Source organism: Branchiostoma lanceolatum, chromosome 4 (genome assembly GCF_035083965.1).
Source record: "Branchiostoma lanceolatum isolate klBraLanc5 chromosome 4, klBraLanc5.hap2, whole genome shotgun sequence".
In the NCBI taxonomy this organism is placed as follows: Eukaryota; Metazoa; Chordata; class Leptocardii; order Amphioxiformes; family Branchiostomatidae; genus Branchiostoma; species Branchiostoma lanceolatum.
Genome location: NC_089725.1, coordinates 13,268,100 through 13,295,815, shown reverse-complemented (window position 1 = coordinate 13,295,815; position 27,716 = coordinate 13,268,100). Strand labels below are relative to the sequence as shown.

The 27,716-nt window shown below is 39.1% G+C and overlaps 2 protein-coding genes across 6 annotated transcripts; one reads left to right on the top strand and one right to left on the bottom strand.

Annotated features, from left to right (window-relative positions):
• Nucleotides 1–79: 79 nt before the first annotated feature.
• LOC136432678 (large ribosomal subunit protein mL41A-like) lies at nt 80–3,224 on the top strand. Its single transcript, XM_066424128.1, has 4 exons — nt 80–257; nt 586–621; nt 1,017–1,081; nt 1,590–3,224. The coding sequence occupies exons 1-4, from the start codon at nt 161–163 to the stop codon at nt 1,716–1,718; spliced, it is 327 nt and encodes a 108-aa protein (XP_066280225.1). The 5' UTR covers nt 80–160; the 3' UTR covers nt 1,719–3,224.
• LOC136432677 (uncharacterized) lies at nt 2,189–27,333 on the bottom strand. 5 transcript variants are annotated; one of them, XM_066424123.1, is made up of 17 exons: nt 26,901–27,333; nt 21,572–21,715; nt 20,665–20,763; nt 18,655–19,267; nt 15,927–16,046; nt 12,753–13,112; nt 12,095–12,214; nt 11,241–11,387; nt 10,443–10,594; nt 9,433–9,637; nt 8,116–8,262; nt 6,864–6,893; nt 6,192–6,209; nt 5,028–5,148; nt 4,657–4,769; nt 3,816–3,910; nt 2,189–3,182 (listed from the first exon to the last, which is right to left on the bottom strand). In XM_066424123.1, the coding sequence occupies exons 1-17, from the start codon at nt 26,945–26,947 to the stop codon at nt 3,119–3,121; spliced, it is 2,595 nt and encodes an 864-aa protein (XP_066280220.1). In that variant the 5' UTR covers nt 26,948–27,333; the 3' UTR covers nt 2,189–3,118. The 5 variants fall into 5 exon arrangements, with proteins under 5 accessions (XP_066280220.1, XP_066280222.1, XP_066280223.1 ...); XM_066424125.1 differs by lacking the exon at nt 12,095–12,214 and having other exon boundaries at nt 26,901–27,332; XM_066424126.1 differs by lacking the exon at nt 12,753–13,112 and having other exon boundaries at nt 26,901–27,331.
• Between the last annotated feature and the right edge of the window lie 383 nt (nt 27,334–27,716).

Here is a 27,716-nt window from a genome sequence, read left to right as displayed (position 1 = left end):
TGGATGATGAACTTCCTTTTATTTCCCAAGTCTTCGAATTGGCTGGCTACAAATCAGGAGCTGCATATTTGTAACGTCAGTTGACCTTTGCTGACCCTTCCCTGCGGATGACGAGACGCGTGTGAAGAAACATCGGAGTTTTAGTTGTCCCAAACAGAAGATGCCGCTAGTTTCTCGAATCATCAGAGGTCTGACCAGAGGCGCAGACAGAAGTAGACCATGGAACAGTAAAATGGGAACAAAGTACAACAATATGGGTTCGTACGCTCAGATTCGTTTTGTTGTAAATATTATGTGGGGAGGGGGGCACGTTTCAAGACGTCGCTTGTCCTCAATAATCCCAAAATATCGTTGTTTGATTACGATTTACGAGCACTTAAAATGCACACATATAGGAGTATATATCAGAAGATTGAAGTTCAGGTATCTACTGTGTTATACATGTATATGTAGTGTGTTGTTGTTGTTGTCCTTGTTTACTGTTTTTTTTTCCGCTAGACGTGTTAAATAAAATTATGTATGATAAATGTGTGAAAGGGTCACAAATCTTAATGAAAGTTAATCAATTTCATATTGTACTTCCAGGGAGAGGCGCACCTGAACTAGTTCATTTCAAGAAAGGTATGAATATGAGTTCATTCAATATGTCATATTGGAAAATGTTGAGTCACTTCTAGCTTGTCAATGTCATCAGTCATTTTATCGCTTGTGATAGTCGGCGAAAAGGTTGAATTGGTTGAAAAGGTTGTTTTGAATTACTACCTTTGCCAAGAAAGTTGTGTTTTCGGTGCCGTGTGTTGCTATAGTGTGTTGCCTATCCGTCTGTGGACAGCATTATTAAACTCGGAAGGCTGTGGATAGTTCTTTCATAAATTAATTGGCCTCTGAGTTGTGTAATAAGTCTATCGCAAAACGTAGGTTATGTTTGTATCCTTCAAGTACTGATTTGTTAGTAAAATTTGGTCACTATGAAACAATGATACAGCTGAAATGTTATTTTCCTGTTCCCAACACAGGCCAGCGGATTGTAATGAGAAATTACATCCCACAGTACATATTACCTGACCTGACAGGATTTGAGGCAAGTCTATGATCAAACTTACGGAAAAAATACTACTAGTAGTACTGTTGATCTCTTGCTTTTTTGAAAGTCACAAGTACTGTTATCAAATACATCCACACATACAGTACATACACACATAAATGTGTGCATGGATACACATGCACATGCATGCATTGCACACACACGCATACAGACATACATGTATATGCACACACAGACACACACATTATATATACATACATACATACACACATTAACACACACATATGGATGCACACACACATGCATACATATATATATACATACATACACACACATGCATGGATATACATACACACGTCACCCAGTGATCACACATCTATTTTGAGACCAGATAAAATTTAAGAAAGTGTTTTGCAAAACTGAGAGATTAAAATCTGTTTTGTGACTTTGCTTCATTCATTGAGAAAGTTTGCAGGATTTTATGTGTTGCTTTTAACTATTGCTGTTGCATATAAAACCCTGTATGTTCATCTCATTGTTACAGTTGAAGCCATACGTTACTCCCAAAGTCCCAGAAGTCCACTGTGATCCCGTCACACCAAAGGACATCTTTGACGTCTGTTGTGCGCCAGAAATAGAGGCACAGTTCAAGGAAGGGGAGACATCAGAATAGCATCATGCTATAAATCTAAAAAAATAGACCCTGTATGAACTTTACCTTCATGTCACTATGAAAGGAGCAGAATGGAGAGAAGACAATAGAATTGACCTCCTATGGCAGTTGGCAATGTCAATGGATACTCCAGTCAGATTTGCCAAGTACCTGAACAACCACCTTCTCATCATCTTTGGTAATGTATAGCCTTGATAGAATTTGATGAATCTGTCGTTACTTTTTGAAAAAGACAATGTAAGTTTGCACGTTTGGGACAGAGGACTTGGTGATTTGAAGTTTGATATCCAATAATGAATGTATTGTTCATGGGTATCTGTTTCCCCAAAAGTCCATTGGGAGATAATTTTGTTACTAGAATAGTAGAAAGTTATAAATCTGACTGTATAGTATAGATTACTACCGAATTTCATTGTCTATTCAGTGATTTTTGCAGTCACAAACACAATAAACACTAAATGCTAAACAAATATGCAAACAATTATTTCTTTATTCATCTCTCAGTCACAACATGAATCACACGTTAACTGGCAGGATCACGGGTAGGACAGAACTCTTTGGAATATAACGTTATATCAAATGTAGAAAAATAGTTGTATGTTTCCAGCAAGTGTACCACTAACATCAGTTTGCATTATAATTAGTGGTCATTTTCCTCAACCCAAGATGACAACCTTATGAATTACGCAGTACATTTAAAACAATGATAAAATTAAGAAGGAGGAAAGGTTTCATTCTCATTGCATAGAATTATACTTCTGATTTTGGTACTATTAAAAATGGAGCTTTCTATGAATTCCATTGTTCAAATTTACATTGAAAATAACCAATAACAATTGGACCTGCCATATACTAAAGGATTTTGTTACTTTTTCGGAGCTGATCTCACAATAGAAACTTTACACTTGTATCAATTCTCAAAAAACAACTTGTCTCAAATGTATCACAAAGAATTCTTTCGACATAGCTGAAAGTGATGGATCTCTTTAATAATATACATTCTATATGATATACATTTACGAACAATCAATCAAACACATTGAGAGACACACAACGTACACTAAAAATATTTTCATTTAAAGAATTCTTTGTACAAGAATACAGATAGTCGTGATGTAATAGCCTCATAGTCATATACATGTACAGTTACTACAGTAATTGTTTACAGTAGAATTATGCATAGCAGCTTAGTGACTGGAAATTTGCACTCGACAAAGTATACCAGTATTGCAATACATTTGTAGTCGAGATGCTACATTGTATGTTAGACTATGCTTTGCTCCTCATTATTGTACTTAGAGACAGCATACACATTTATACAAGATGACAACAATGAAGGCAAGTGTTTGTATTAAGTTGTATCTGGAGTCCACCTTGATCCTGGGTTGTTGGTTGATGTATCATCTTGGAGAGACATTGAGCTTGCCAAGCCACTCCTTGAGGTCCATACCCCCCGCACGGAAGCTTAAGGAACAAAATAAAGCACATACAGGTCATTACACATCATGTTAACAATCCCCCATTGTCATCTTCTGAATTTGCTATAGCAAAGAGTACAGATGCAGGCACCATTTTTCATTGTTTTTAATGATTAACATTCATAAAACGTTTTCCTGATGCGCAATTATGACCTGAAGACTCAACACTTACCAGGTAGATTTGACCACACAGCAGCAAGAAGTAAAGAAAACAAGACATACATGTATGGTGTTAACTGGTTACTTACAGTCCTCTTATCACACAAAGCAGAAATGTTACATAATAAAAAAGAGTGTTTCTTAAATTTGCCGTGTGCAGACAAATTGCTATTTCTGTAGCAAGCTTTTGAAGGTAATACAGGCATGTAAATTTAGTACAGTTTCATTCTGAACTGTTTATCTATTTATTGGTTCAGCATGTAGTTACATGCCAGGGTTGCCCAACCAGCCGGAGGCTATTCCTAAGGGCAAACCCTGGACTGTTATCTACTGGAATCTTGTGTCTATCAATTACATTTGTACTTTGTTTAGAACATTTAACACAGGAAGCCTTATTGAGTTAGTCATAATGATTGACATGTGTAGTTAATCTAATCTTGGTAGAAACACCACATCGTACCTGTCAGGATCCTCAAGCTGAAACTCATACTCATGTAGGTCCTCCATGTCCTCATCCAGCTGCTGGCCTAGCTCAGTCAGGACCACGTCTACAGCCTGTGGACATCGATAATGTGGATGTTGGGAGTAATTATGTTAACCTGTTCTACCATACTATGTTCAAACATGTTACACAATGAATCCTTCAAAGAATCAGGCCACACTGTGTTCAAACATGTTACAAATTACAATCAATGAAATCATTCTCTTGACCAATCAAGCCACACTGTGTTCCAACATGTTACAAATTACAATTAATGAAATCATTCTCTTGACCAATCAAGCCATACTGTGTTCAAACATGTTACAAAGTCAATCTAATCAATCTCTCAGCCAATGAGGACTTTGCCACTGGTCAACTACTAAAGCTTGCAGGGAGCAAAGCCAGCTATAGCTAGGGAGTGTATCAGGTTACACTATTCAATGTATGTGGTATCGACTTTTTAGGGACTATTGACAGCCTGACTAAATCTCTAGTAAATCAAACAAGCTACACTGACAAAGAAGTGTATTTTGTAAGTTTTGAATATATGTTGTCTTTCAAATGATAGTTTAACATCATGGATCATATTCAGTCATAGGTGATAAAATCAAATTTTGGTTGCTAAACTGTCTCCATCTTGTGGGAAGGGGGCCTAAACCAGAGAAGCTACAATTTTCGTGCAACATGTTTTACAACCAAATCTATCACAGTGTCAGTTCATAATATAAAAGTATCAACCCTTTATGGAAAAGGCTCATATCCAAGCGTCTAATAGTAACTAACTAGGAAAAAGAAGAGTAAGTTGTGTAGTACACCATACCGTGTCAGTCACGACTTTCTCGTGAAGGCGTTTCGTAGGCCAGTTATCCAGGGTGAACTGTCGACTGTTTCTGACGACGAAGTACTGTTGCAGTAAGTTGTCCAGCACAATGCCTAATGGGGAAACAACAGTTAAGTGGTATATATTAGAAACTTCATGGGCCACTGCTAGCAAAGAAATTTGTGTATGGCATATCATCTTTTTAAAAAATCATGTATAATCAAGGACATTATACAATACACTACTAACATTGTTGCTTTGTCTAATAAAGATTACATGTTAACTTCACAAAAAAAGTAGGAAACCTTTCTACCAGTCTGTTCAATGCAGTGTAAGATTTGCTGAAACACGTCACAGAGGAAAAGTCTTACCGTCCAGAGACTTGAGAGCCAGGTCCTCCCTGCTCATAACTTGGCCGTCCCTAGCAAACAGGTTCAGCAAATGGTGCAGAAACACACCGTCTAGCAGTCTCTTGTTGGCACGGCTTGCCACCTAGTCATGATCACGGACAAGAAAACAAATTAATGCTTTTAAGTGGTCTAAAGCCACGGCTAGTACATGACAAACATACACAGGGCAGTGCAACAGAAGGTGCAAAAGGTATGAAACCTTGTGGCTGGGTCACAATCATGAAATCCAAGGCTATGCTGACAGGATCTAAAGAATTTCTTCCTTACCTAAAATGGAAGAAATCTAGACCTACATTAATATTTCAAGCACCACCCCCTCTACTCTGCACATAAAGAAATACCATACCTAATCATTGACAACCATGGGATAGATCCCAGAACGCTGAGCAAAACACTTCAACGCTCGTGTATTAAATCAATCAAAGTCAACAACAAAGCCATATTGATTACATGTAGTTCCTACAAGTGCAAATCAACAAAGCACTCAATGAGATTCAAATTAAACCACAGACTGCTGTTACTGGTAATGGTCTGTTGTGGAGTGGAGTCATCGTAGAAACAATGGAAAGTAGTTGAAATGTGGTGAAGTACGAGTAAGATAAGAAACAGTCCATGCAAACTTTGGGTAATCTGATGTCTTGTACAAAATAAGGAATGGTATCATGTGGCATAATGGTTAAAGTGTTCGGTGCAGAATAAAAAGGCTTTTATTGGGTTCAAACCTACATGTACAATGTTGTGCCCAAGTGAAAGATACATTGTACTTAACATGAATTTCTTCACTCAGGGGAAAATGAGTAGCAGTGATCATGAGTACTACCTACATCTAGCTTCAACTACATGTAGGGTTGTCCCTTTGACCCGTGTTTGAAGGGAGCCACACCTTGAGCACATTAGAGAACCCATATAATGATTATACAATTATCGAAAAGAGTGAGGCTCCTTCCCAGTGTGAATGGTTCATAGCCTTATGGTTCTTATAATGGCTTCATCTGGCGCGATTACTGTCGTATTGGGGTACGTCAACAGTGCGCTGAAAGGCTGCCATTACAGACCATGACAATTTAGCATGGGGAATTGTAAGCTTCTTGCAATTAAGCCCACCCAATAACAAATAGGCTTTACCTCATGTTTTTCCTCACTCTGTAGAAAGCATGTGGAAAAAAATACAGACTTATGTGCCAGCACCTTAACATTTGCACATTGCATGGGTAAGCCAATACATTCTCACTTTTGGCTACAAGTTAGAATCTTAACTATTCAACCTTGTTATAATGACCATAAAATCATGTCATGGGAAGAGCATGCATCACCCTATGTTGTGCATCTTTACAAATGGTGCCTGAAAATATAATGACCTGCATATAATGTAACATTATAGTGCACATTGATATTTGACTAAGTGACTTTATACGTGTGCTCACTTACTCACATGTAGGACTGGTGTGTATTCAAATTCACAGTTATGCCCCCTTTCTTCTAGATAATCCAACCAATGAATGACTGATGAGCCACCAAAAATTTGACAGTTTGCTCAACAAATTTCATACATTAAAAAAGAAGAAATCTTTTTAAGTTTTGTGTGTTGTCTTGTCTTTTAAATCATACTTTTACATCTTGCACCATATTCCAATCATGAAATAAAGGGTCACACAAATCAAATTTAATTGCTGTAGAGTTGCCTAGCAATCGCTATCTAGTTGAAGAATGCCTCACTATTATCATACATCTACTACAGGATGCCAGATATTACAAACAGCAGGGAAGTGACGCAATCATGTAAAAGCATGTGTTTACCTCACAGTCACAACCTTGGGGGAAGCATGACTGGGAACAAAAGCAGGTTATCAAGTATTACAGACTACAATACATGTAAAAATCAATCCTAAGTCAAGCCATATAAAGCAAAGACTGCCCAAAATATCTCATGCTGGTTCTCTCCTTGGTGCTGAACATGCCTTTTGTTGGTACTCTTGTCCTGGCTTAGCTAAACCACTGTCTTGAAAGCTGCCATTTTTAAATACCACGGAGTATAAAATATTCTCAGCGGTTTTACATTTGCAGCTTTTGTGGTGAGCTCTCACAGTGAACTCACCAAACCATAAACATGCATTCTGCCTTAGATTGCACTATAACAAACTTAAAGCAATTAGATTGCCTCCTCTCCTCATAAAATTAAGTCTCTGCAAGCTCAAATCAAATTACAACATAAACCGAATAAAGCTACATGTGCAAAACCGATGTGCTTCTCATAATTTCTCATAATTTCTTGGACAACAGCTGAAGGTGATATAAACTTTTGCACTATTTGTCCCAGTAAAAATGGTTGTATGTTGTTCAGCACCCACAGAGTACTTTTAATGGCCAATAAAGCAATGAGTACTAGCATTTTGTTCTAACTTAAACTAATAGTTAAAAAACTACATCTTCCAAGACATTAGAATGACAAAGCCTTGTAATGGAAGGCATAATCAGCACCAAGGAGAGCACATCGGATTTGCAAAAGAAGTACGTGTAGCTTTATTCGGTTTATGCTGTAATTTGATTTGAGCTTGCAGAGACTTAATTTTATGGGGAGAGGAGGCAATCTGATTGCTTTAAGTTTGTTATAGTGCAATCTAAGGCAGAATGCATGTTTATGGTTTGGTGAGTTCACTGTGAGAGCTCACCACAAAAGCTGCAAATGTAAAACCGCTGAGAATATTTTAAAATTTAATCTAGCCAGAATCTTTCATACATGTACACTGTGTATGCCACAATTGACTTTAAGATAACTTTGAAAAAAAATGTCTCAAGATATACACGGTACACATGAAATATTTTATACGATACATGTAATGTACATATTAGATACCTCAGTAAGAAAAATCATATACATGTTACTTGACGTTAGAGAAGTTTTATTGACGCAACAAAAAGTCAAGCAACTTACATAAGGTCAACTACAAACTACAAAATAAAACATGTACAATATAAATCTTAAAATTCTACTTACTATAAGCAATGAAGACTAACATGTTTATCTGTTATAAGAACAGGTATTTCGTACCTCGCGAAGCTCCCTCCTCTGTACGGCGTTGTCGTACTTTTCCAGAACCTGCGTGGATGTGCTGCGGGCCTCCTCCTCCACAACCTCTGACACGATCTCCGTATCAATCATTTGCTCCAGAATCACGTCAAACACAGCTTCCCTCACCTAGCAGAGCAATCATGTATACAATTACTTGTGATGTACAGTAATCGTGTCTGAAAGATAAGTGTTCCCTAGTAACCCGGTTAATCAGTCATGTAAATTACAGGAAGTAGCCTCCCACACAGACGGTTGGTACAGTTACCAGGCTGATAGTCATTGAAAAGTCTTCTTTTTGGCTCAAAGAATAACATGACTGTGTTATAAATGTATTAACCCCAATTGAAACCAAAAGCCGTCGTCACTCTTTGATGATTGGAGATGAAAGGTTTTAGCTGGTGGACATAGCTGTTTGATGTACAATTTAATTACAGAGCCGCTGTCGTGTTGTCGTGTTGTCTACAGCACGCCATCTGTTCTGTAAGAGTTAACGAACGATGGGAGGTTTCTGAGACAGGTAGGTGGCTTGCCACAGACGCCCACTTGAGACACTTCCTGTCAACTGGGAGCAGACGTAAGGGGACCGATAGCAACATGTGACTTTTGTAGTCATGTCTAAGTAGCCTTCTCGTGTGACTGCAAGCAATGCTTGTCTCAGTGTTTTTCTTGCTCCTCAATCGTGTTAGTCTTTGGAAGAAGAACCATCATCCTTCAGCGCTGTTGGCACAATGTCGCTAGAACAGCCATCGAAGATTGACACCGTCACGCATATGGAGATGTCAGGAAGGACGACGGGACAAGTAAGTGTGCCTGCTTATGCCAGCGTCACATTTCCACACCAGTTTGCAGGAACGAAAAGTATGATACAAAATGTCACGATACAAAACGTCAAAAAAACTAGTCATGGGCATAATTTGTGTGTGTTCCTTGAATGATATACGCTTTCAGTTTGGGAATGTGACTGAGGCTTTAAACATGCTCATGTGTGTATTAAAGAACAAATATCATGCACTGACTCTACCTGGGCACTAGATTGTCTATCCAGTTTCTTAGAATAGCTATATCAGGTTTTAGGCGACATGTTTTCCTGTGAAACTTCCTTCAGCATTTACTGTTGCCCAAAACCCAATGCTGCTTCCTTCCTCCACTATTCCTGAATGCCCTTCATACATGTGGGTTTGATATATCATTGTTGTATTGGCACCTATTAAGTTAAGTGCCAAGATAGTGACCTCAATATCTCAAAACCTGACAGGTGCAAGTTTATCTCCCAACTAAACATGGACTTATCCTTACTATATCAGGCATGAATTCTCCGATCACGTCCGTTGCCAGGTCCATGGTCCAGTCGTACGCCGCCCCGCGGTATATCGTGTCTCCCACCATGTCTGAAACGGCGCCTTTTATAGCCTCCTCTGTGCCCTCTTGTACCACTTCTTCCATGATCTCCTCTGAAACATCCCGGATTGGCCTGGGATCAAAGGATTTTTCTGCAAAGTACCTGTTTGGAAAAAACATATCAATCATTATGATGACATAAGCTATGATATCATGATAGGATAGGTATAGGATGAATCAAAATAGAATACTCACTTCTTTCAACTAAGATACCCTGTGCATTGTACCAAAACAAAACAAAAGAAATACAAAGTCTATGTGGTTGTATTATATTCTCAGTAAAAACATGTTACTTTCAAGCATGCAAGGAAAACAGTATCTTTGTAGTCTAAAGCAATAGATACGAACATCAAGATAATATTTGCACAATTTATGTTTAATTAGTTGGAGCAGTCTGTGATTCATATTCTGTACTATTATTACAATCAAATTAAGTCAAACCAAACCAAATCAAACTCAGAGTCTATTCAATCAGCATGACAGTCATGTATTGATAAATGACTGAATTGCGTCTTGACTTATCACACAGTGTCTAACAAAAGTGTCAAATAAAAACTACTTCACCATCACGATCAAATTGACTTAGAATATCATTCCAAAGATTGTTTTCCTTTCTCTTAGTGATGCTTAGATAATGCAGAACCTATAAAGCTTTTAATTCTAATAATTAAAGAGTACCTGAAATGAGTTTCATAGTTGCTATTTTCAATGATTTTCTGGCGGTTCCACCAGGGTCCTAGCGTTTTCCTCAGTTGGATGAAATGAGATAGTTTTCATGTAATAATTCAGTCGGGAAGTTATGTTAAAAGGTCCTCAAAAAGTGTATTTTTATGAATCCGAGAGGGTTTTCAAATGAGATGCAAATGATATGCATGATGACACAGATCTAGACATGACTGTCGTATCACCTGTCTACCAGTTCCCTGTTGGATTCCTGTATGACATCCCTGAGATGAGGTTTCAGCTGTGAGTTGAGAAAGTCTTCGGTAACACCAGCTGCTAGATCTTCATGTGCAGCTGTCAGACCATGAGGTAATCGTGGAGAGTATATCACAGGCTCCTTCAGAATAAGGAAAAGTTGTCAGTAAAACTGGCTCTTATTTATGATTTAAAATAATGGAGTATCTGTGGTCATCTACCAAATAAGGAAAAAAGTCGACAACAAAACTAGATTTCATTCGTGTCTTGAAATCATGATGTGCACAGTATCATGACTGTACCAAATAAGGTACTTTTGAAGTTTATAATTATAGTAGAACTCAAACAAGTACTTATTTGCACCATTTTCTCTTGATCACTTAAATTCATAAAACTGGGCTCATTGTATATGAAACTGCTGCAAAATTTCCCTCTGCCACAGTAAACTGCTCTATAAAATACTGATTTCAGCTACTGTAACAGCAGTCTCCTATACAGGATTTTCATTTAACGTCACTTGTGCCATATATTGGATTACAATGTGCGTCTCTTAACCATGCCAACATGCTTAACCCAATTACCCGTCAACATGGTCGCCTGGGGATTCAAACTATAATTACTATGACATCAATGAAATATCTTAATTTTCAAATATCATTATAATGATACATTTATTGCAAATTCTTGCCCAAAGGCTACGTACTTACAACAGGGAAAAAACAATTAAGAACAATAACTATATAGTACATGTACAACGGACTGATAGGCTACAGTTGTCACTTCGTTACCTGGGCGGTTTGGTTGCCGTGCTCTGACAACACCTCGATGAGGATGTCTGGCACCAGCTCCTCCTCCATCATCTCCCCTATCAGAGAATCCACGTAGTTCTGCGCAAACCTGCGGTCCGACTGGAAGTGGAAGGCTGCCGACATAGCCTGATTACAGATGAAAAGTAAGTACAAAATCAAGGCAGTGAGTTCATGGAAGAAGGAAAATTTGCTTTTATTTTGGCAGTCTGTTATCCAGCTTTCAAACATTGAATAAACATTCTAAAAAATTTAAAATTTTAGTTACAGTTTCGTCCATTTAGTCATTATCAGCAATAATTGTGATTAAAAACATTGTCTTTTTCTGTTGTGTGTACCAGCCCTTTGGACTTCATGTTGTCACAAGTTAACGTGTCTTGCGTACACCTTTTAACCAGTAACTTATCAACAAATTACCAAGTTATTAACTAGCATCTGCCATTGCTCTGTGGGTTTATTTTTGGTGATTTCATCGATAAAGGATCTTTCTTGTTTCAAAAATCAAGTTTTCCTCAAAAATGTACTCTCTATTTATCTATCTACAGATGATTGTGCAAGATATCTTTTAATACATGTATTATTTTACAATCACCGGTATTTGATTACATTATATATTACAACAAACTATTGAAACACTAATTTAAAGCTTCACTTAGTAAACACAAAAAAGTCATCATTTCTGGTAGAAAATCTGCATCATACAATTATCAAATAGTATGTGAAGTTGTCTTAAATAAAAAAATTGAAATATTCCATCAATGAAGACAAACACCCACAGAAAGCTAAACATCAATGGCAGCACAAGTTAATAACGTGACCACTTGTAGACAAGTTACCGCTTTAGACGGGTCGGTTTTTAGGACGCCAATCAGGATGTCAGGAATGGCCTCGTCCCCCAGGAAGGTGTTGATGAAACTGACCACGAAGTTCCTGAGTACGCGGTCATAGTGAAGTCTCTGTCGGGTGAAACAGCGCAGTGGGAAAACGATAGAGATGATCATCATAGTATGCCTTTTTTATAGTAGTTTTGCTCAAGACAGCATATATTATGTATAATAGTGCAAAGAAAAAGAATGTTAGTAAGCTCATAACAATAATTATTACTTTTACATGTTTCTATTTCCAATCAAAATCCTACAGAAAAGCTATTGTTTCTCCACAACTGACAGATGTTTTGAAACCTACCTTCTATCTACATCAAGCTTATGAAAGCTGTGAGAACTAAATAGATAACTAGTATGATAATCATTGTACTTTCAAAATGCAGGAACATTGCATTTAACTTTTTCCTCTTAGTCTAGCAGAATTAGCTTACTATGACCTGCATTTTAAATTTCTAGCCATGTTGACTTTGCTACTATTTTGCCAAGATCAGTTGTTACCATCTACCATCTACTGACAGCAGTACTGCTAAAGGGCTCTGAGCTGTAGACCTATGAAAGAGTTGTTCCTACAAGGGTCTACAATAAGATGTGGATATTGCTTGGCTGTTACCGCAGTCGTCTCAGGGGCCAGTAGATCTGTGAGTGCCTTAGGAATAAGACTTTCTGACAGGTATCCATCAATGTAGCCCTCTGCCATGTCATAGGCAAACAATTCGTCCAGAGCGGATGTCTCCGGTTGGGAGGGCCCGGAGTCGCTTATTTCTCCCCCGGCATGGGCGGGGAGGCGCGAGGACGTTGTCTGTGAGGGGGAGGAGGCAGTGTTCTGTCGGGTCAAAGGCGGCAGCTTCACAATTTGTCTGTGAAACTTGACGCTCTTGTCTTTGCCGGGTACTCGTTGTCTGTCAAGGTCAGTTACAATGTCATGCGTTGTCAGGTCAGGAGTGTGGTTGTCAGAGGAAGAAGAAAGTCCCTAAATAATGATGGCAACAAGATACATTGAGACTGGGAGAACAGCAATCTTGATAATAAAAATGACTAAAAAGGCAATCTGAACTTGTCATGTCAATGTAATATGCAATCCCAAAAAGTACAAGCAAGGCAATCGACTATTGGTCTTTCTCCTCCCATGGCTAAACTCTGTAAAGAACTAGAAAGGCAACATTTGCGAGCAAATACAGCATGTTTAGCCATACTCCTCGCCATGCAAAAATGGACTCTCCCAAAATAACAATGGACCATTCTAAAATACTTGCACTAAAAAAATGAATCGCCCCAGTCCAAAATTGAGTCTTCCAGTAGCACCTCAACACAATACGGACCAGTCCACAACCATATCCACTAATTGATTAACAAATACACTTCTGCTAAAAAATGGACTTTTTCATAATCATTCCAGCTCAAAATTGAAAAATAATTAAAGAATCCTCCCCTTGCAAGAATGGGATATTCCGTGCCATTTCCATGTAAACCAGTCGAAAAATATCCGCTGAAAATTACACTCTTGCGCATAATCAACCCAGTTCAAAATTGAATTAAAAAAGATCAACCCCAGGGAAGAATGAAGTTTTCCATAGTATACATATGAAGATTTGACAGGAGACGAAGGAAATGACCAAAAACAACATATTTGAGTCAATTCAAAGTCACCGAGAGGGTTTTAGTATAATACTTGTAATATGTTTGAACTATTTTGATTAAAAGAATGTCTAAGTCACAATAGTTCTAAAGTGTTCAAACAATTAGAATTGAAACTTATAACATGTTTGAACTTATTTCACATACGTTGGAAACATTTCGAACGTAACTACACAAAAATCTCTTTATTTAGAACAGTTTCAAACCATCTATCCAAATGTTTCAATGTCCGAACAATTTGTAACAAAAGATTTTCACAATTGCCCTGATATAAACGAAGGTGCTAAGTCCTCCTGTGTGTTTCTGCCTATTTTCGGTGGCCGCGCTAGACCACCAGCGGATTTGTTTTGACGGAGCGTCACCCGCGCGCGACGATGTACACTGTTCGGCACCGCTAATATCCGGCATTTTCCCGCTCCAAAACACTCCACAAGACCCATGTTTTTAGTGTTTTGCCTCTTGTGCAACACGATTCGATTTGCATTACTAACGGGACGAAAATGATAGAAAAAATCCACCCCGTCCCGGCGTCCGTCCCAAAAACATGAACGACATGAAAATATATTTTCTTACAGATTCAATCACGAAAATCAACAGCATGGGATTCCAAATTTTCGCAACGGCCGACCATTTATCATGGCTGAACTTCCTTCCAAGGCGTGCGATAGATAAACATTCCCGGCACATAATAGTCACTAGTACCAGACTAACGCAAGCTCATGATGATAATAGGGAGAAAGTTTGTCAGTGAAGTTTGGCCACCAGAGGGTACATTCATTTAACGTTACAAGCTAGCGCAAAGGGGCGAATCATTGACCTTACCGGGGACTGACTCTACTGGCCATACGCCCGTACGTAGGACATGTAGGAAGGCCTGGTGGTGGACGCTACACATCACGGGAGACGCGTGTTGGTCCGAGACAGACAGCGGCGTGCTTTCGATCGCGTAGCGGCGACGCACCGCTGCGACAACGTGCCGGACCAAAACGCCTGTTGCGCGGCATGCCCCGAATCCGTCTACCATTGCTGAATGTAGCCCGATTCATAGAGGTCTATTTTGTAAGCATTATTTCATGTACCCCTCAGCGTGAGAATTCCTTGTGCAACACTTCGCTACATTATATGTTTACGTTTCCCCGCGCACCGCCTACCACCCGCCTTTGATCATGTATGAAGTCGGCGGCAGAGAGAGATCATCAATCAATTTTGACAGGAGTGTCGCGCCAGTCTGAGGAGAAACGATCTCCCGTGTTGTGTTGAAGAATTTGGAGTTTGAAAATATCTGGAATAACTAATGCTAGAATAAACATTCACAAAATCATTGATTTAACTTGTTTTCTGTTATAAAATTTCCTAAACTGCAATTTAACCACTGAGTTTAAGGGAACATGGTGTTTTCCCGATAATCACGTTAAATGTTTATGTCCGGTCTTTCCTCCTCGTAAGCAAACTTCCAGCTTGGCCAGGTGCAAGGCACTCGGGGTCAACGACCTGTAGGTCATATGTAGTATTGAAAGTGACAGAAGTGGCAAATATTGTCAAGAAAGCCCAAAATAAATCGTTTTGAATATATGTATGCCAAAAATGGGAATGTAGTCCTTTAAATATTTGTTCAAGCCACATATACAGCAAATTTCAGGTCATTCGGTTGAAATACCAGGGCGCAGGAGGCCAAGATATGCTAAAAATAGCATAAAAACCTCAATAAAATCACTTTCAAGGTCAATATCAAAAAAAGGAAAAGAACTTACATTGGTTTTTGCCTACATTACCTCTGTACCAAATTTCAGGTCATTTGGTCAAAAAATGACAGAGATGAATCGATTTGAAGATTTGACAGGAGAAGAAGGAGAAGAAACATGAGTAAAAAAAACAATATGTTGAGCCATACTAGGTATGGCTAAACATAATAATGATATGGTTCCACAAAAGTTATTTGAGTAGAGAGAAGGTTAAAGTATCTGATATATATGTCTTTTACAATGTGTACAATAAGAAATTATACTATCAAGTTCAAAATAAATCTCAATGCAACATTTTTGCAATTGACATAAGATACATTATGAAGTACACAATCTTGACAATATCAAAACTATTGTTTTTTTTTTAAAAAACACACTCATCTGTTACTATGTTCAACTGTAATTACCTTCCTGGTGCTGTAGCCCCTGAAAGTCTTCTGGATAGCGGTTGCAGCTTGACTTGGATCTGCCAGGGGGCGCCTCATGACTGGGCTGTAGGACAGTTTGTGCTGGTCTGGATGGATGTACTGAAACAACAAGCAGTCATGTTAGTTTCTGGCCTTATCCAAAGGTTTTGAGCAACCATAATGATATAGTATGTTGTGTGTAATGCTTAAATGTTTGTCAAAAATATGATATTGTATGCATGTGACTTTTGCGATAGTATCTAGCTACATTAAATCTGTTATCAAATCACCCCAATCCACTCAACAAATTATATAATGTAGATAACTTCCTTTGCAGACTTCTTTAAGCAGCAGTGTTTATTTGGGGGGGGGGGGGTGCTGATACTCAATTTTTTACACATGCCAAGGTTCTTTAATGCCGGAGTTATGTCACCGAGGGAGGATCACCACTCCAACAAGTCTGCACAGATGGATTTGCCATTACCAGCTAGGTCGCCATAGTACATGTGCCAAGAAACTACTTTCCTTTGATCATCCATTACGGGTGTATGTCAAACCAAGGAGGTTCTGTATTACCTGATCATTTCCTGACTTATTTTCAAAGAGACGGTGACCCTAATGGACCTTTATGGAAACATGGTTAAACACGGCGTGAGAACGTGACATTATTACAAGTATTTACAATACATGTCAATGAAGAGATTAGGATTCAGAATAAGTGTGGATTGTCATAGGACAGATTAGAATCAGAGTCTCTCCTTGTACGTATTGGAATCTGGATCTGCGATTGTCCTGAATCCCTATCTCTACTGTGACATAATATGTTACTTTTAGTAAATTTACCAGCATATTCTTGTTGTACCCGAAAGATTAATCAATTCAATTTAATCAATTCAATTCCTTATTCAAATACCAACCTTGCAGAAATACAAACGTTACCCTGGATGGTGTTGACATTTACAATAAAACATAGACTTAATACATAGTATACACACACACATAAAGATTATGTATTCTGCAGTAGCAGAGGAATGATGACTTCTATACTTCCCAGGGCGACATACATGTATGAAGAGCCGCTTAGTGTTAAAAGGTCTCGTGAATTTGTGTGCAAGTACCAGCGCTGTTTAAAAATTTACATCGTAATGCCTAAAACAGCTAAAGCCATCATTAAAATCACACATGGCAAAAACATTACTTGCCATTTTGCAGCAAGTACTTGCTACAAAATGGCGAGTAATTTTTTAAAAGATGTGCTAGTTAATTCTCTAGGTTAATCAGGTCTTACTGGTATCTTGGGAGACATTGCTTCAGTGTAAATGTAATACTGATCCATCAATGGATAAAGCCAAGAACTCTTTCAATAAATCATAGGATCTTCTGCAGTTAAGCATTCCAATAAGTACCTTATGACTGCACTGGTACTTTAAGTAAAAATTGATTAGGGATTTCAACCAATCAGACAGCTTGTTGCATTAGTCAGTCAGCTGTTTCATGGATGTTCCTTGGCCTAGCCTATTTCTTTACTAGTACTGTGACATCAAATGGCCATTATGAAATGAAAATGATGAAATAATTGAATCGATGATAATGGCCATTAATGGGCTTTTAATGATGCCGTCTTCAAAAGGACAAGCCATGTGTGGTAATGGTCAAATAAGGTTCGGGCCATTTTCTTCCCCAAGGTATTGTTGCATGCAATTGGTAAGGAAGTGCCTCTGCTACTACATCTGCGCCTTCAAAATGGTACCCTAGCCTAAGTGACCATTGTTTTTCAGTCTTTGATTCAACCTAATTTAAGCATTTTTTTGTCAATTATTGTTTGTTGCCAAGATTTATTTTGAGCAATGGTAATTTGCATTCATAGCAAGGTCTTTTTGGAAAACATCCAAAATCAAGCCTGATCTGCATATGTACACTTTGAAATTCCAGGCTGACCCAATGTCACCGCAAACACAGGTGATGACAACCCATCTGTTTCTTTTGTATTGTCTATTGCCGTGTCCAAGACGGCCGATCGATTCCCATTGGAACGGAAAATCCGCTTTATGAGCGCATTTGCAAAGTTGCTGATTCACATACGTGAGTGGATTTCACGTCCAACGTTTCAGTTGATGGTGTCCATCAAAATCAGCTTGCAGAAAGTGCAACAGTTGAGCTACCTGCTGTAAAGCATCCTGTGCGGGTGTACGGATTTTAGAATGGACTCAACAAATCACCGAATAGATACAAACAAATTCAACGATATATACAGACTTTCGTCGCTTAGACATGATCCCAACAGTTTGAATGTCGCAAGGAGGAATTCAAAGAACAAGCTGAATAGAACGCAGACCAAGATGCAGGTACGTGTTTGGATACATGTCTTATACAATGGAGAAAGTATAAATATGGAGAGTGTCACACCTGAGTAAACATGCATGATATATGGAGAGACCTACAACAGTCACGGATAGTTTAGCCTTTAAGGAAAATTGTATGGTTTGGGAAACATTAGAAAAGATTGAATATTGAATTGGACTTTTGTACCGAACCAACATACAGGTCTCAAAATACTCCAACTTGCAGAAAAAAATTTGGGGGTTGAAAGCATGTTTAAACATGTTGCAATTTGGCATTAAGATAAAGAAGATAGGCTTCCGAGTAGGTATGAAGAATGTATTGTAGGACATGGTGATTACAAAAAGGCACTCATTTCTTTCTTTCATAGCATGCCTGTGAAACTTACCTTATAAGTGTCTAATGCTGCATCATACGGGTACAGTGATGTACCCAGCTGAGGGGATGGTCTCCGATGTGTGTACAGGTTCGCTGTATCATAAACCGCTTGCTTCGGCCTGAGGTAACCGACTTCCAACGGGTCCATCCTCCCCCCTCCTGCCTTTGGATAGTTTGTCCTTTTATCCGCAAAATTGTTCACAACGGGGGTATAGTTCAACGATTCCTTTGCCTTGAATTTGGACAGTGCTCTCGCATCCTGGACGGTATCGGACTCATCCGCTTGTATCCCCCGCTCCTCTACGGTATGCGTCGCAGCGTCTCGGTGACTTCTATGTGTCTCAGCGGCTCTCCGACTGCCAAGGTGCTTGACTCTTGTGTTGCCATTTTCCTGTGGGCGCTGTCTCCCCTTTGCTTTGCTCTTCCCCCGGTCCCGTCTCTTGGTTCTGTGGTGGTGGGGCTGGGGTTGGGGGTAGAAGGCTGGCATGGGGGGATACACCATGGGTGGCTGGTAGTAACCGTAGGGGTAGGGTTGGGGAGGGGCCGGGCCATTGTGGTACAGGTAGGCACGATCCTCATCTGAGGATTCCCCACTGTCATAACTGTCCTCGTCTGATACAGGCCTGAGGAAAATTTAGAAACATCATTTTTGTATAACATTAACCGCACACACATGCCTTGGGTAAAACTACAGTCAAAACTGGTCTCAACAACCAGTGGGGGGGGGGTAGTGGTTTCTTCTGAAAAATGGAAGTGGTTTCTTCTGAAAAATGGATTGGTTCAAGGCTGGATGCTTGGTACATGTACATGTAATATATATGGTAATAGGCTTACTAGTATGCCTGTACATGTTAAGTTACAATCACAGAATGATGAAGCACAAATAGAATAACATCAAAAGAGCGCATCTTATTCAATTCAGCTATATATAATAGTACACTAGTTTTTTAGTGCAGTGCAGTAGATTTGAATAAAATGTGCTTAGAGAAGCCCACAGTTTATTAACTCCATCTTGTTATCTAAACAAATTTGATTGAATCATTGTTTAACCATCAGAGTCATATTTATCTAACAATCAAATGTGATCTTTGGGCTGGTTGCCTGGTCCTTTTCTATTTCAAAATTCCCACTCGATCAATTTGTACTTTGCACAATGTGAATGCGCTTTACTGATTTAGTCTTGGAGTAATAATTGTCATCAAGTTCGGCAGTTGATTGGGGTATAAATGCCCCATGGGGGCTGAAAAGAGTGGCTGTTGGTTGGGTATTCAAAAGACGGTTGGTTAGCAGAGGGTGTTAATTATGTAAAATTGGACGGGACTGTTTTAATATGATCAGCAGTATTAGTATGGCTGAGGGTGGTTGCCTGTACCAGGTGGTTGGCTGACCAGGTTTGGCCTAATTCTATAAAACAGCATATGTTGCTTTTTTGTTACAGAGACACATGTTTGCATTGACCACCTGTTTAACAGGATCTGTCCTTCTTTTTCTTTTACAAAAAATCTGATTTTGAATTCGACAACTAACAAACTGAAATATGCTATAACAGCCGGAGAGTGAGTGAGTGAGTGAGTGAGTGAGTGAGTGAGTGAGTGAGTGAGTGAGTGAGTGAGCCGTTCTGCAATTGCCACAAAAAAGCACAAAAAATTCATGTTCAAAACAGCCAAAAAATATGAGCCAGAATACAATTTCTGAGAAATCAGACTTCTACAATACTGCACAAAACCATGATAAAATCAGTGATACAAGATTTACTATAATTGTAATGCAATATACCGGCTGTCACCTGTTGTGACTCACAAGATGGATCTGAACCATTCACCGTATACATAATCTGAAAAGCTAGGAATAAGCCTTGCATAAGTCAGAGATTACCGACTACTTATCCAACCTCTTCCCTTATTAATTTGTACTTTTAGCATTAGTCCCATAAAAATGTCCATGTAATTTTGTCAGGACCATTGTGTCATCCTAATACATATTGATGATTTAGGGCTCTCTTCTTACGAGCTTTTCTTACCTCTGAAAAGCATCCCTCTTTGGCTTGACTGGGGGAACGACCTTACGCCTCCCTCTCCTGAGATCATCATCGCTGTAATACTCCGGGGGAGTACTTAATCTGTTGAGATGAGCAGCAACAATAATCTTACTGTGATGTTATGAAAAGTAACATTCATTCAGAAGGAATATAAAATTGTAATGATTATCATTGTTGTCTACAGTACTGTTTGCACTAAGTATTTCTTGCAAAACTGCAGTGATATTTTACCATGTGTTGTCTAACTCTAAGTACTCAGTAATGGAGATTTGATGGAATTAAATAAAAGAAACTAATAGAGTTCCTGGAGACCTCATACCCTCGGCAATTTTAGTGTCTCGTTATCAAACTATGCATATGGAAAGTATGCCCTAAGAGCAGATCTACGTAGATGCAAAAATCTTCTTATACACGAGGCCCGTGACAGCTACAGTATTAACTTAAGCAACAACTTTCTCCTGAACCTAGATTGCTTATCACAAATAACAATCTCGGTATGTTTGCCCCAAGGTGCACTAAGAGGTTTTCCTTGCAATCCAAGATGGTTAAACCGTCTCAACCTGGGCTACTTTTGGTTTAATCAGCAGGACTTTACTTCCTCACATTGTGCTAAGGCCTGACACTGAACGTAAAAGGTGCCAGCTTTGAAGGGGAAAGTGGTTAGGGTTGTGGTTACACCAACTCATCAGTCAAAAAGTACTTTTGGAGTGATAATACCATAACTGAACATTGCATATTAAATATTTGGTACATGGGTGGGCAAAATGAAGGACAAGTTAGATTATGAGCCACCTGCCAGATTCCTGTGGTACAGCAGCTGAACTTCAAGTTTGTAATATATCTGACGTGTTCTGAATATCCAATGTCATGATCTTCAAATGGTAGATACCTTAGCTGTGGTAGCTGTGGTGGTGTTCTTCTGGAAGGGTAGATGTGCTTGTGTTTGCCAGCGGACATGACTCTGGCTGGCTTGTCCTCTGGATCCAGAGAGGCATGCGGGTTCCCTCCTAGCTCCTTACGCACACGGTTCAACCTATTAAATAAATATGTGAAACACGTTGTGAAAAACCAACCCTTTTTTTCATGTTCTTGTGACCTAAACCTGTACAGTTTTTTTATACTATTCCATAGTATTGAAACTGAACTGGTCAGTAATTTGGCATAACACATAAGCTTCATACACATCATAGGCAAGCAGCAGTGGCTACTGTAACTCCTGAAACTTTGTTTTACAATGGTTTTATTTTAGTCATTTTCACAGTGACTGCTCCACCGCAAATTCGTGACACCGTGCAGTAAAAAAAGAGTCTCCCTTGTAGCAAGGAGGTTACTTGTACTCTATGGCTGTAACTGTCCAAAAAAATTGTTTGGACTGGGAATTTTAAACGAGAACCTCCTTTTCCTACCTAGTCTAACCCGAAATAAAACAACTGAAAATTTAAAACTAGCTGAATCTATGTAGCATGTTGTCAAACGTAAACAATTTATATCTAAATTCATATCAAACTCTAACTGCCTTTTGAAGCTATCTAGTGAAGAGGCTCCTACCATACACGTGTATTTGATTATAACAGGTTCCATTCTGTAATAGTTTTATACCGGAAAAATGAGTTTTCAAACAATCATGATTGTGAAGATTCTGGGTTAATATGACTTGGAAGTTGCGTACATTCCGAGCTGGTGTATCATGACTAAGGGTACTAGTAGCTAACCGGCTATGCAGATACATAATACTTTTATTAGTTGGGCATCCTTAACTACAACTGCATGCTTCAAGTTTCTTTTTCAGACAGCATACATTGTACATTTATGAGACTACCATACAGATAGAATACGTGTACATGACATATTGTCATTGATTGTATAGTGGGTGTGTTTATTTTGTTGCCAGGTGTTAAGTGATATACAATGGTATGTTAGAGGCTGTCAAGATAAGATATTATGTATAGTTGTTTGGTTTTACAGTTTTTTATGAGCGATTTTTACATCATAGACATGAGTTACAGTAGTTCTTATGTCCCAGTGCCTTCAATAGGTTTCAATTTAACAATCTTTAGGTCTACTGCAGCTACAATATTAACAATAGACTGTGCAACACTCTAGCTGCCTGACACCTCTAGTGAGGTACACCAATTGATACTGTGGTGATCAACAATAGTCCTTCATGGTCTTTTTTCAGACCACTTGCATTCAACAATAGTGCAGATATGTGACAAAATAACAAAAAGCCTTTAAGTCAACAGTTACTGTTGTGCAAAGGTCTAGAAGTAGGATATGGCACTTTTTTTCGTTTAAAATTGCCACAATAAACTATGCTATGGTACAACTTTAACATTATGCATACATGTACATAACAAAATGTACATCTGGTATTTCAGATTCAAAATTGAACTGGAATTCTATCTGGTTAACATGAAAAATTTAAGGCCCTCTAGATATCAAGAGTTCTTTATCAGAATGTGAATCTTGTAGCAGTTTATGCCACAAATCATTATTGTGATGTACTATTTGAGTTTAAGCTGCCATAGAATTGTGCCAAATAAGACCATACACTTCTAGATACAAATTAAAACACTGAAACACACTTCAATTGCCATCCTGTGGGACCAATTACCCGGTTACCCCACATAACACTACTGAACAGTGACCCAATTTACACTGGGAAAATTTCTGGGCGTACGCCGCCTTTTTCCCTGGGTATGAACCGGCCCTGCAGTCGTACGACAGTAATTTTTATGGCCTGTTACGACCGCCATCATCATATCGGGCAGCTTGCCCGGGGCTAAGGTTACGACCGCCAGCGTTGTGTTATGTTTGTAGCTTTGTCAACACCCAGCTTTTAGATGCTAAACCATAGCTATAAAAACACATCCCTTAATAGGCTTGGCAAAAAGCTTCAAGTCAGGGAGGGTAAAGAAACAGAGCCCTTGAGACTGAGAGTTTTGTCTTACGGTGCAGCACTGACATGTTAAATGAAATACTCCCGCAAAAACCTTTGAAGTCTATACATAACACATTAAACACACTATGTATCTGTGTACTTCTAATACAGTTCTAAATACAACAATTCTAATCTAAGAAGCTGAAAGTCTTTGTCAGCTAATAGAATAACAGTCTACAGTTTCACGCTACTCTGTATTATCTGAATTATCTGAATTCTGAATGATACAAATCATAGAAAATATTTCGTAACTTACAAATACCAAGAAATTCCTCTCCCCAGTTCCAAACAGCACTACTGGTAGATTAGCTTCTCTGCCATTCATGTACAAGTTTCAAACATTCTACCATAATTCTAAGAAATGATCAAGCCTTTCCAGCCAGCTATAGCTCCTGATATACTAGGTACATAAACGTCAGGCTACTATGAAAAGGTGTATTTTCTGCTCGGATGCAATTTATAGGTGAACTTAGTGTTTTTTGATGTATTGCAACATAGCGTGCCTTAAATTACAACAATTTTCAAAATTTGTATAGATTTGGTGCAATTTCAACACCCTTAAATCTTGTATGACTGTCAGGATAAAAGGCAACATTACATGAATTGGTGGCATATATAGTGCTTTGCTTTCTGACTGCAGTATTGCGTGACTTGTATGAAAGATTCATCAAGCCGTCATGAATTCTTTATGACGCCTCAATCATTACCTAAACAGGAATACAATTAGGGTGACCAGAAAAGATCATCGCTCCACAAAATGGGGACAAATTGTTCGCCAACTTCCATCCGCAGCAGCACAGAAAGAAGACTTTTCATTGGTGGTTTCCAAGGGCATATACCGCGCGTGTGGATGTCCCTTTTTTGTCAGAGCTACTCCTGTCCTTTTAGCTCTTTGATGAATAAAACATGAAAAGACATGGCTCTTCGTGACTTTGATGCATGTTTTTGATCAAATCTTCTTATTCATTTTTGACTTGGAACAACTCTTCAACTGCCAGGATTACTCAGATGTAACAATAATAGATACCAACAGGCAGCTGCTGTTCTCTTTAACAACAGGGGAACAGTTGCATTATGCCCTCATGTTTTCTGCATGTATGTGCAAATTTTGTCGAAAAAGCGGAAAAGTCAGAATGAGTACGTATAAACTGACCTTGTTGAAAAGCGGCCTGTGTGGCCGAACAAGCATTCGAAAGTAAATAAAGGCTTTGACTTCACTTGACTTGTGTGAGGGTCGCCCTTTTTCGTGAAGCGTTACGTGCGATTTTAATTCACCGTTAATCGTTACCGGCCGCCCTGAATTTACCGTTAAGCGTTATCGTTATATTACTCGTGAAGCGTTACTGGTCGTTTTAATTCCTCGTTAAGCGTTATTTGTCATCCTGAATTCAATGTTAATCGTTATTGAGTAATTCCTCGTTACGCAGGAAAAAGCATTTCAGTGGGACAAGATTTCAAAATTTTCTCCAGGGAGCACACGGCTCCGGCGAAAATATGTCGGCAGGGCGCCCCCCACAGAATTTTAAGCTGAAACACTTCTATTTATCACTCTACTAGCAAAGTTTTCTCCTAAAAATTCAGAAAATTAAGCGTTTCGCGGTTCAAGATTTTACGATTTTCCCCGGGTGCATGCCGGGCCTCCGTCGAAAAATATTGTCAGGAGCGCGTCGACCCCCAAAACTCAAGCTGAAACTCTTCTGTATTTTTTCACAAACAGAGATATCACTAAACTTAACTTACATTACCAGTAATATTTGCCCATCGAAATGCAAGAAATGGCGGTTCAGGGTGTCAAGAATTTTCCCCGGGAGCATGTCGCAGCTCCGGCGAGGTCTGGAGGGCGTGACGCCCCTCAAAAATCAACCTGAAACTCTTCTGTATTTTTTTTCAAATAGAGATGTCATAAAACTTAGCTTACTCTTCAGCAAAATCCCCCCTTCAGAATGCAGGAAATAGCGTTTCAGAGGGTCAAGATTTCAAAATTTTCGTCGCGCCTTGGGCGCTCGTCATCGTGATCATGAAATTTCCTGTCGCCGCCGAATCTAAAGGGTTCGGAGCAGGCGTGCGAGAATGGCATAGCGTAATAGGTCTCTTGCCACAAGATAAGGACGACTAGTGGCAAAAAACCGTCGTCTTCAGGGGTGTCTCATGTTCTAAAAATGCTGAATTTACCGTTAAGCGTTATCGGCCGGCCTGAATTTACCGATAAGCGTTATCGGCCGGCCTGAATTTACCGTTAAGCGTTATCGGCTGGCCTGAATTTACCGTTAAGCGTTGCCAGGACCCCCCCATGCAGACCCTCTTGTGTTAGCTAATGTTTGACTGTAATTTCACACTCAAGGAGCCTTAGAATGCCCCCATTTTGACATCGAATTTACTAAAATCGTTCCACACTAACCCTTGCTCCGGAGCTCTGCTCCCTTGTTAACAATCAATTTTCTCTTATATACTCTTCTAATGATGTTTAAAGACAAAAAAACTTGGGATGCTAACGTATAAAGATTTCTTCTCAGTAATTTTATTTTTTTGCAAAAGTGAGAAGTACAAAATGTAACAATCAGAGCCATCAAAAAAAGAATCCTATACAGTCAAACCTCTATACCTCTTCATAAGGACCACCTGGCCAGTATTATGACACTTTTTGGATGTCCCTTATAAAATTTTCTCCATTGACACAGGCATTTATAAGAATCCTGTCTATAGTGACCAGCTATCCACATAGATCAGAATGTATCGCTCTTAGTACTTACGGTTTTTACCGTATCTGAAGCAGGTCTTCTATTGATTTTTAGGAAAATAAATACATTGGCTAATGTATGTCAAAAATTTTTATCAACATCAAAACCTTATTTGTGCATCTCTTCATGACAGCTATGTAAACTTTGATTACATTACTTTGCAAACGCTTACTGTGACATAACCTTGGTTTTGATTGAATGAGCTGCTAACACTATCAATCAATTTTTGGTATTTATCGGCAGGGGGTCACCATAGCACGTCCCTAGTGCATCGCAGGCAAATCGTCAAACTTTCTCAAAAGACCAAATTAAAGAACTCCATCATCAAAAACTTGACATACCTCACTAATGGACAAATCATTTTCCTCCCCTGTCTAAAAACATGTAGTAAAGGTTATATGTAACAGCTCACATCTTAGAGTATCCTGTACCACCACAGCACACATTTTAGTCCGCGAGGGAACTAAACCATATAATTTGATTAGTAAAGAAGTATGTGTGACAAAGGGGGAGGGGGGCGTACACACTCAAAAACTTACCCCTCTTGAAGTTGTGTCCAGTTCCTCTCTGGGTGAGCAGTCGTCATATTGCATCACATTGTTTCATAACAAAGCCAAATGTACTCTGAAACACGTAAAACTCAGGAGATACGCTGCACCTTTAACAATACGGTCACAGTGTTTTCTGTCCCACGAAAACAAATTTGCCCGGCAAAGTCGCGACGCTGGGCCGTTGTCATGGCCTCTCACACACGCACAACCACTTCATGAAGTTTTAATAGGAACCAGGGACTCAGGCACGTCTTAAAACGCTGTTAGAGAAGTCTTTGGGCTGTCATTCCGCCATCGTCCGTCTACAGTGACCCCGGGAGTGATATTTGATACAGTTTGAGGGAGGTACGTGAGTCTTGGGTTCCTAAACACAATAATATCCGGAAAGTTTACTCTCTAAGGGTGCTATCCCAGCAGACCTTTGGGCAGATTCGTCCACTAGAGCTGAAAGGGGCGTTGATTTTATAAACTAAAAATGATAACTTCTACTACTGACTGAATAAAATTCCACTCCGACCATATCAGATTAAAAAGAATGACTACAGTTGTTATGATATCATCAAAGACGCAGATGGAACGAGGCGAATGTATTTTTCGTGGCACATTTTACATGCTACCCTCAGCTATAGAATATAAAATGGAACATTCTGGATTGCAGCAGGTGTGTGTTGGAAAGTCGGCGTGAACAGCTGAAGACACCTGCTTGTTTTGCACTAAGGGAAGCCCCATGTGCCTCCTCTGATACACAAGCTCGACCGAAAGTTTTTTCGCATCTGAACGAGCTCTGTTCAATCTCTTCAATAT